The sequence below is a fragment of the Neolamprologus brichardi genome, unplaced genomic scaffold (assembly GCF_056152115.1).
Source record: "Neolamprologus brichardi isolate AB-2024 unplaced genomic scaffold, ASM5615211v1 NODE_ptg000033l+_length_6344489_cov_1, whole genome shotgun sequence".
NCBI classification, from domain to species: Eukaryota; Metazoa; Chordata; class Actinopteri; order Cichliformes; family Cichlidae; genus Neolamprologus; species Neolamprologus brichardi.
Window position 1 is genome coordinate 3877873 of NW_028270137.1, and position 11056 is coordinate 3888928.

The 11056-nt window shown below is 44.5% G+C and overlaps 1 protein-coding gene across 1 annotated transcript; it reads left to right on the forward strand.

Annotated features, from left to right (window-relative positions):
- Positions 1–1573: 1573 nt before the first annotated feature.
- Positions 1574–10154, forward strand: LOC148094631 (sterile alpha motif domain-containing protein 3-like). The gene is made up of 10 exons (XM_087837500.1): positions 1574–1645; positions 1932–1941; positions 3168–3282; positions 3620–3808; positions 3893–3980; positions 4900–5064; positions 5172–5381; positions 5853–6018; positions 9625–9704; positions 9852–10154. Exons 1-10 carry the CDS (start codon positions 1574–1576, stop codon positions 10152–10154), a joined length of 1398 nt encoding a protein of 465 aa, XP_087693626.1.
- Positions 10155–11056: the final 902 nt, after the last annotated feature.

Genomic DNA, 11056 nt, shown 5'->3' on the forward strand with positions numbered 1-11056 from the left:
TCTCCACTGGAAGCTCATGCTGCTGGGACCGCAGCCCTGTGCGCTTAACTGGGAGGCGCGTTTTCCTCTTCCGACTAGCCATCCCACTCCTGACACCATATGTCGCGGGGTCCTCTCTGAAACTTCTCCCGAACAAATGCAGGCGTAGTCAGGAAGCATTCAGTGTGGATAGTTTATTCTGCCGGCCTCCCAGGTGCACAAAAGATTATTTACAAAGAAAATAGAAAACTAACTTAAGTCAACACAAAACAAACATCTATATACAAAACACAGTCTGCATGTTACCCTCTCTGTAACATCTCACCGAAAAACAGCCTTCTTTTTTACCCCATGGCCCCTCCCACTAGGCATAATCGTCATCTCTTTATTATTTCTTTTACCAAACACTCTTTTCTCCTCAGCTTATTTCCAGCTGTATTCCTACAATACATATATATGTAAATACAGACATTTATGGCCAATTCCAGGCAGCCTACAGTGTTTCACAATAACAAAAAAAACAAACAAAAATAATGCAGTTCTCGTGACCTTTCAAGCGTGCCCGAACCCACTATTTGAACCCCGGAACACCATACCATCGGCTTGCATAACCACTCGTACAATCGGTGATCACAGCGAGTCTACGCGACCGACTTTATTAAAGGTAAGTGGGAAAAATATGTTGGCCACCCTCTGCGCCGCTCAAAATATACCTCTCACCCCTTTTTGTTTATCTGCCCGGTCGACGAAAAGACACGCAGCCACCGTAATTGTAGAAACTAATGGTGGTGGTGTGTGTATGCGCCCAGATCAGCTGTCTGTGGCCCGGGACGGTGTAACTCCGTCACTTACGCTTAGTGTGTGTGAGAGTATGACAACTGCTTAGTGCGTGTCAGAGTATGACAACTGCTTACTGCGTTTGAGAGTTTGACAACTGCTTAGTGCGTGTGAGAGGCAAAGAAGCCCCCCAGCCAGGCTGAGAGGACCCCCAGAGCCCCAGCAGCCACGGTCGATTACAGCGCCGGTGCAGAGAGCGCCCGCCGAGGAAACACTGGAGATATGACACAACAGGATATATACAGGGTAAAAAGATAAAATAAATAAGAAGGGATACAATATAAATGTAAATAGAGTAAGAAGATAAAAAATGAATAAGAATAAAATCGATAAATATTAGGTAAAACCTAAATTAATAAATAGAATAACAGGATAGAATAAATAAGCATAAAATAAATAAACGTCAAGTAAAAGCTAAATTAAAAAGTTGGATCTTGAGCCTGTTCTTAAAAACATGTACGTTCTCTGCGGCCCTGAGCTCCTCCGGCAGGCTGTTCCACAGATGAGGACCACACCACTGAAACGCTGCCTCTCCGTGAGTATGTGTCCTGACTTTGGGAACAGTCAAAAGGCCATGGACTGGCAGCCTGTCCAGGGTCTACCCCGCCTAAAAAAACAGCTGGGATAGGCTCCTGCACCCCTCCGATCCTTATGATGATAAAGTGGCTTGGAAAATGATTGAACAAAAAATAAATAAATAAGTTTTTGATGTCACAGAATAACAATGTAATGGCATTTTGTTTTGTTTTAACAGATCATGGCTCAGCAGTGGACTGTTGGAGAAGTATCTCTTTGGCTTGGGGAAAATGAATTGGCAGATTATCAACAGGTAAATGGACTGGTTCTTATATAGCGCTTTTCTACTCTGTCCGAGCACTCAAAGCGCTTTATACAGCTAATTCATTCACCCAATCACACAAGCACTTCTAAGCTTTAGTGCTAAGTATCTAACATTCATACACATTCACACTCCGATGGATGCATCGGAGAGCAACATGGGGTTAGTATCTTGCCCAAGGATATTTGGCATGCAGACTTGAGCAGCCTGGGATTGAGCCACCGACCTTCTGGTTAGTGGCTGATCCGCTCTGCCACCTGAGCTACAGCCACCCCAGGTCTTTGTAGGTGAGCATTTCTATGGATGTGCCATATCAGTGTCCACGGTGCTCCACAAGAAAACCAACATATGAAAAACTGCTGAAACATCAACAGATATACCATGAAAGTAAATGAGGATTCTTCATTGTCTGCAGACTAGAAGACTGTCCCAGAAAGTTTTTGTCTGTGAAATCTTTGAAAAATCACATAAGGAAGAAACATAAATATCAGAAACAAGGATTAGAGTCTGCCCCAGACTGTGACCCTGTCATCCAAGAAACTGTTGAATTTCCCCAATCATCTGAACGAGCTCTGAGTGAACTTATAGAGAACTTTACATGGGCCAGTTACACCATACACTGGTGTGTTTATACCCAAGCTGCATTTTCTGCTACATTATCCTCGGCTCATCCTTGATTATGGGTCACTCCGCTCTCATTGGTGCATGAGGTTTGAAGCCAGACATCAATTTTTCAAGACAGTAGCAAGAATCACCAATAACTATATTAATATTTGTCAGACTTTGGCAAAGAGGAATCAGCTTCGTCAATGCTGGGAGTGGCAGCCTGAATGGATCATCAGGAGCGATCATACACAAGCAGCAGTTAATAACTTATCACTTCAAGAACTTCCAGTGAACTTGCAGATTTGTTTGCAGAACTTGGAGACAGCCGTTACTGTGGATGAGAAACTCTGGACGAGTAAATGCATCATTTTAAACTCTGTAAAATATGCAGTTGGAGATTTCTTCATTTTGGAACTTGTGCATGCAGAGCAAATTCCACTGTTTGTAAAAAAAATAGTCCTGATTGTGTATATCAGGGCAAAATGGTTTCTTGTTGGAAGACTTTTTACAACACTGGAGTTTATAAGACACCTTCAATCATACCACATCAGAGAGACTGATGATCTGTTGATATTCAAGCCTGGGGATGAGGTAGACTTTCATGCTTTGGACGCATACAGATGTGATGGTCAAGACTTCATTACACTGATCCACCGACCTTTTAAGGCAGTTCATACCAAAGTTAGGTAAGATACATCCTAAACCATGACTTTTTAGTTAGGAATTGTCAACCACTGTTAAAATGATTTTAACCACTTTTTGGCTATTCCACATGTCTGTCATCATCTACAGTCACTAATGAACGCATAGCTGTCTTTTTAGTAATGTTTTATGATATTTTTATTCTTTATCTTCGAACATGCTCATTTCTGTTTTGATCGTGTCTTATTGTTTTTCTGTGACACAGACAATGAAATCGATGGATCGACTCTTCTGCAGATGACTGAAAGAATGAGTGAGCGTCTTTTTCCAAAAGTGAAAGACCAAGTGAAATTTTTGTCTGCTGTAGAGAAGCTGAAAGAGTGAGTCTTAAGTTGACTGGACATGATTCACTGAATTGTACATTCATACAATTCAGTGTTTCCCCTCCCCTAGGTTTACGGTGTTGGAGGGTGGGGGGCAAGGGGTTGACGCAAGCCCTGTACTGTTTCTCCAGCGTTGATGTGCATCACACACCCATTTACTTTCAAAATTGAAATGTCACAGCCACTCTTACTCTCTGTTATGATTCTGTTTCTGTAGTTCAGCAGCTGTTATTGTACGTTTTAAATATGCGGATATTCCTGATGCAGGACACAAGGACACGCATATTCATGTCTTGTAACAAACTCTAAACATACTTCTTACTTCTTCTTGCAGTGGAAGGCAACACAAAGAAAAGCATACTGTGTCAGCACTCCAACCTATGTTTAACTGCAAAGTGCAGTTTCCTCCAGCTGTGCTCACTGCGTTGACCAATAAAGATGCAGCACTAAAGTCACCCACCAAGAACAGACTCAAAAACATGCTTGTTCAAGCTCTGTTTGACCACTTGAGTAATGAGACAATGTAAGTCTATATATAATTAAGATTTGATTCATTTAAAATACAGTATGTACATCAGAATTTAAGTTCATCATTCAAAATTTGCAGGTATCCCTCTCATGTGCAGTATGTAGAGCTTCTGAGGACTGTCCTTCTGAGTTTTCCTTTCTTGAAGGAGAGTTATGGCTCTGGATATGTAAGTATTCCTGAAAAGCAAACATTGATAAAATTGTCCAACAAATTGTCTTTGAATTGCCTAATTATTGGCTAACGAGTGTAACATGCTAACATTTTCATTGTTACATATTCAGAGGTTATCTGTTCCCTTGTGGCCACTACAATACAAGTATTAGTATTGTGATTTTTGAGGCAGATCTCGTCCAGTATGGTCAAACAATAAATAAAATATCAATTGCTCTTTTAAATTAATTAATGTTTCATTTCTCTGTGAATTCTCAAGTGAATGGTGTGAAATTCAGCATTATATTAGCTCTGTTTGCCTTTGTATCAGGATAGTGTAGTTTTTGTATTTAAAAAATTAAATTTGAAAATAGGGCAGGGATAGCTCAGTAGGTAGTGTGGTTGCCCCATGATCGGAAGGTCAGGGGTTTGAATCAACTGAACGGCTACCCTGAGGTACCCTTGAGCAAGGTACTGTCCCTACACACTGCTCCCCGGGCGCCTGATTAGTGGCTGCCCACTGCTTCACTGAGTGAATGGGTTAAATGCAAAGAGAGAAATTTCCCTGTGGGGATCAATAAAGTATACATTATTATTTTTATTATTAAAAGGTAGAGGTATTAACATATAGACTGAAAGATCATGATGAGTATGCTTGTAGGACATAATGCCATTGATACTTTATCTAATCTTTATCTACCTTTTATAGTGTATGTAGCCAATCTAAGGTGCTCCAAACCTTTATATCATGTGTTCGATCAACTCCTAAGAGTTAAAGAAGAGATCTGTAAATAGGAACTAATTAGGTTATGACATGATTACAGCAAACCTACCAGCTTTATGTCACTCAAAGTTTTCTGGTAAATGTCTTGTATAAAGGGAGGACCTAGTTGCACCTATTTATGAATAATTAGTTACATTTTTATCGTTTGTAGGATGTTCTGCATGAGTCTCTCAGGAACAAGTTTAAAAAGGAAAGAAGACCACTAGTAGACGTAGAGGAAATTGAAAAAATGAGACAGAAATACTCAGTTCCAAATTCAGGAAGAAAAAGATCATCAGATATCCAGCCCTGTATCCTTTTGAAAAAACCAAGGCAAGTTAAATATGCTCAATGTTTGTTTGCCATTTTAAATTGTACATAAAAGTTAAAAGTATTGTTTTGGGTTTTTTTCTCTCAATATTTGCTAAACTTTTTAATAACCAGGATATCAATCCTCTTGACGATGGGGAGGATGAAAGTAGCACCGACCAACATGTATCAGTGATTAAGCAAGAGTGCCAAAAAACTAGGCCAAATGTGGATGTCATTCGAACGCACCTCAGGAAAATACAGAAGTACAGAACACACTACGTTCTTCAGCATACTACTGAAGAGGTTCTACGAGAATTCCCATGTCTCACTATCCCTGTTGTGGTGAGTGTTTTATCAAAAACTGCAGCAAAAAACAACAATAACAATAGTGCACGGCAAAAACACGAATATGTACTGATGTGCTGCACATTTATATAGACTTCTAATAATCACGTACCTACAGGACAGGCAAAGTGACTGAATCAGCAGATTTATTTCATGAGTAATAAAAGTACACTAACAGAACACTAACAGAAATTGCAACATTGACTATGTCTTTCTCTTTGGTTTTATTTTCATGCTACAGGATAATTTTGGACCAATCTGATGCCAATGATAGTTTTTTGGGAAGAATAGTCTAAACATCCCTTTTGCACAGCAATGTGTACTTGAGAATTAAAGTAAACAAATGCAAAATTATAATTTGTTCTCTAATGATAATTGATGTGTGAAATAATGATTGTTCTGGTTTGCTATATAATGGTATATATTATGGTACAAAGCTAATATGTATATGTTTATCCTTTATTTTAGCTTCTTGAAGAGGCTTCCATGTTACTTAAAACTGATGTGGACAAAAAAGTAATCCGAGGATTCAGTAAGTTGGCAGCGAAGCTTGTGTCAATAGCCCCAGACAGCAACCTTAAAAGCCTCTGCTTAAAATCTGTTGATGAGAGCCAGACAGACACTGAAAGAAAAGGTGAGGGCACTTGGCAATAATGAGCAAAAACATTTTTAACTCCTATCTCAGATACCACTTTTTAAGGTTTCACATACAGCACATTAGTAAACACAGTGTCCCTTACAATATCCACGGACGGACGGAAGGACGGACGGACTGAGTGGCTGGCTGGCTGGCTGGCTGGCGGAAACGACAACATAACATCAATGACACGACAAAGAACTGGTGAAACCGAGGAACTTAAATACACAGGTTGAATGATGACAATGATTGGAAACAGGTGAGTACAGGGCTGAACATAATCTGACTAATGACACAAGCTGACACGGTGAACAAACAGGAAGTGAAACAGGCAGTGGCAAAATAAACTGAACATGAACAAAACTGAAAGCACTGGGTCGATGACCCAGGAACCCTGACAGTACCCCCCCCCCCCCAAAGGCCGGCACCCGACGGCCAAAAGAAAGAAAAACCAGAACAGGGCGGGTGGAGGGGGCCCAGGACGGAGGGACGGAGTCCAAAACAGAAACAGTTCAGGTGGGCGGCCACGTGGCCGGCGGCCGAGACGAGACGGTTCAGGAAGACGGCGGCGGCCGCTGAGCTGGTCCGGTGGGCGGCCGCGAGGAAGGCGGCGGCGGCCGCGAGGAAGGCGGCGGCGGCCGCTGAGCAGGTCCGGTGGGCGGCCGCGAGGAAGGCGGCGGCGGCCGCTGAGCAGGTCCGGTGGGCGGCCGCGCCGGCGATGACGTCCAGAACGTGGCTGGGGCGACGGCGCGGCAGCCGCAGGACCAGGCAAAGCAGAGGCTGACGCCAAGGCTGAGGCTGGCCCAGGCGAAGTGGAAGCTGAGGCTGGACCAGGGGAAGCAGACGCTGAAGCTGAGGCTGAGTCTGGACCAGGCGAAGCAGAAGCTAAAGCTGAGGCTGGCCCAGGCGAAGCAGAAGCTGAGGCTGAGTCTGAGGCTGGCCCAGGCGAAGCAGAAGCTGAGGCTGAGTCTGAGTCTGGACCAGGCGACGGCACGGGAGCCGGGGGTGACAGAGCCACAGCTTTAGGGCCAGCGGGCGCGGAAGCCCCTGGCTGGAGACAGGCAGGGCCAGCGGGCGCGGAAGCCCCTGGCTGGAGAGCGGCCGGGCCAGCGGGCGCGGAGGCCCCTGGCTGGAGAGCAGGAGGGCTCACAGCTGGCTCTGGGTGCTGTGGCTGCAGGTCCGGGAACTGAACAGGGTGGTGGATGAGTGACTGAACTGATTGGACTGACTGGACGGGAGGCGACTGGACTGACTGGACGGGAGGCGACTGGAGAACAGGACACTGAGCTACAGGGGACGACTGGACTGACTGGACTACAGACTGGACAGACTGGAGGACGGGAGGAGACTGGAGGACAGGGAACTGGAGGACAGGAGGAGACTGGACTACAGGGGACAGGAGGACAGGAGGAGACTGGACGACAGGGGACAGGAGGGAAGGCTGAACAGCAGGTGAGGGAACTGACTGGAGTGAAAGCTGAACAGCAGGTGAGGGAACTGACTGGAGTGGGGAAGCTAAGGGATGAACAGAGGTTGGCGATGCTAATGGCTGAGCTAACGACAGAGTTACCGAGGGGGATAAAACTGCAGCCTGGGCTAATAAGGCTGGTGCCTGAGCAGGGGACACCTCAGCTAGCCTAACCAGTGATAGTGCCAGGGCGTGGAAAGCTGAGTGAGGAGGTGGAGGAAGTGGTGAAGTAGCAGGTGGACTGGTTAGCTCTTTCAAGCCTCTAGGGAGGTCAGGCTGGGTTGAGGCTGCCCTCAGCCTGGGCGCTGGGACAGGCACGGGAGGTGGCTGGACACCAGTTACCCCCCACCCGGGAAACAAGAGCGGATGTGGAGGTAGACTGCGTCGCAGCTGCCTTCTTCCTAGGAGCTGGCACAGGTGTGGGTGTAGGCTGGGCCCTAGCCATCTGAGGTGGTGAAACGGCTGAAGGGGAAGGCCGAATCTGGGCCGCCGTGCTGGTGGGAAATGGCTGAGTAATGGGTGTGAAAATAGTGACTGGGTGTGTGATACAGGCAGGTTTATCTGGGATTGTTCTGGTCCTTCTGCCACCACCATTTATAGTCTTTGGAGGAGCAGAGCAGAAAAACTCTTCCCAGTCTACAGAATCCTCCAGGAGGGAAACATCCCATGAATCAGAGATGAGTCTATTAGTTAATCTGGGTGAAGAGTCAAATGAGGAGGGTGGAAAACAGTTACCGGAACTCACCACCGGGAGTTGCTGAAAATAGTCCGTGTTATGGCGGCGTGTGCCCCGCTTTCTCCGGGAAGAGGAAGCGGGCGGGGTACACAGCCGAGCCTCTGGCGCGGGAGCCTCTGTTGAGCCGAGGTGGGAGGCATAGCCGCTGTGCCGTGGCGAAGTGGAGGATCCGGCAAATGAGGCAGGTGACGTGTGAGCGAGGAGCGGATCCGCGAGAGGGGGAGCCGCCGAAGCGCGGCGCGAAACGCCCACTCTCCGCGGCAGATGCTCCGGTGCATGGGAGGTAGCAGGTGGGTGAACGCGGCGTCTCCGAGGCCCGCCCAGAGCCAAGCGAGTGCCCTCGAAGACGTGCTCTCGCTCCGCGAAGAGCCGCTGTCTCTCCTTGAGCTTTTCCGCCCACAAGGAGAGCGCTGCCTCCTGCTGCTCAAAAAGGTCCGAGTCCGCTGGGTTCCAGTCGTGTCTTCGTGGCACGGGTCATGTCATTCTGTCAGGCGTGGTGTGGAGGCGAGGAAGAAGGAACCCAAACGCAGGACTCACAGGTAGGTGAAGACTGGTGTTTATTGTGATGGCGTGAGCAAACAGAACAGAGGTAGGAAATGGCTGGCTGGCTGGACGACTGACTGAATGAATGAATGAAGGAAGGAAGGACGGACGGACTGAGTGGCTGGCTGGCTGGCTGGCTGGACGACTGACTGAATGAATGAATGAATGAAGGAAGGACGGACGGACGGACGGACGGACTGAGTGGCTGGCTGGCTGGCTGGCGGAAACGACAACATAACATCAATGACACGACAAAGAACTGGTGAAACCGAGGAACTTAAATACACAGGTTGAATGATGACAATGATTGGAAACAGGTGAGTACAGGGCTGAACATAATCTGACTAATGACACAAGCTGACACGGGGAACAAACAGGAAGTGAAACAGGCAGTGGCAAAATAAACTGAACATGAACAAAACTGAAAGCACTGGGTCGATGACCCAGGAACCCTGACAGACATTTCTCCTTTCTCGTCTCTGCACTGATGTACTTTAAGATTTAACTGATACACCCTCGATGCTATATATATCTCTATGAGGATTTTCAGTCATTCACACAATGTTTATCCCAAAAAATGTTCAGTGGCAGCTAGACTTGCTCTGCAAGTTCTTTAGGACTCAAATTATTTAAAGCTAGCAACTTACAGAACTGAACAACATTTTGGGGGTTTTGTATAAATGCTTAACATTTACACTGAATTACACTGAAAAGTTAATTAGGTATACATTTACTGCACTAATGCTTATGTTCTGCAAGACATTCAACTCCTGATGAAGGTACTCATATGGCCTTTACTGCTTTGTATTAACAAAATTGGCCAGAAAATATTTACATATTTCTCTTTATTTTCCAGGTCAGATAGTAAACACAGCTGTTCTTCTCCTGCCATCTATTTTCAAAGAAAATGCCGCTCATCTCTCCGTCATAAATAAGGTAAATTTAGATTTTTTTTGGTATGGTGAGGGGGGGTCTAAAACTAATCCAGTATTTTACAGGAGTTTCATACTTTCATTGGGACACCTGTTGTTTATGCTTATTTAAACTATACTCCTCATTTCAAGAATTTAATTTCTGTTTCAGGATCCACACAGCCCAATACCTACAATCGTACTCAGCAGCAGTGACGGCAAGCCCTTGAGTGATTCAACTGAGGGCAATGTCCAGATGGATGGACAAAAAATGATTCTGGACAGTGGGGAAATTGACATTTCATTGGCGATGGGTATTGTCTTCTCCGTGTACCATAACTACAATGTTGCCTATCCAAGTGAACTAAAAAAGACATTTTGCTTTTTGGAGGCATTTGTTCTCAACTTGGGAACTCTGACTACACCTGTACCAGTAGCTGTGCAAAGAGTGGCAAATGCATTAAATATCTCCTAGATTGCCAGCATAGTGCAGATGAGAGACTGAAATTGTCCCAATGTGGACTAACAAAGGACCATGAGTCCCACATTAAACTTAACTTACATAACTTAAGGCTGCAGTTCATTGATAATTTAAATAAAAAGATTGTTCTTGAAATAGTTTTACTGAAAATGCAAACATGCTGATGAAAATGTGTTGTTTAATTGTCTGTTATGAAAGTATTGCTATTTCTAATGTAATGATTGTTGTTTTATCTATAGTATAATATTTATATGTATTTATTTATAGTATAGTAAAGATATTCAATTATTACTGTTTAAATGACTTATATGCTATTATTAGTAGTGGTGTTGTGCTTAGCGTTAAAATGCCTTTTTGTCTTTTTCTGTAATACAAAGTGCCAATAAACCATTAATATATGTCTATGTGCTTGTATTTATTTTACCCTACTCTAGTTAATTCAATTTAAGATGCATTTTTTTTTTAAAGATTTAAAATGGTTCTTTAAAGAACCACTCAGAAAATAGTTCTTCAAAGAACCATTAAAAAAAAAGGTTTTTTGAAAAACCTTTAAAGGTTCTTTAAAGGGGATTTTTTCAAGTTTTTGTAATGCGACAGGTTAAAGAATTAACATTCAGCTTACCCTCTGAAATGTCAGTGTGCATCTCAGATGTGTTGTTGTCATCAAGGATGATGTGACGTACCAGCCAATCCATCACCGCACCCAGCTGCAAAACTGTGACTCAATCTGCTGTGGTGGCATTAAAGTCCTGCCAGTTTACAGCGGCTGATTTGGTCCCTAAAATCCAGAGAGTAATTATTCATGGTAAGGAATTCATGTGGACACTAAGCGTGTGGGCAGGCAAGGACATTTAAACAGTGAGGCTGACGACCTCTCCTTCATTTCTGTCAAACAA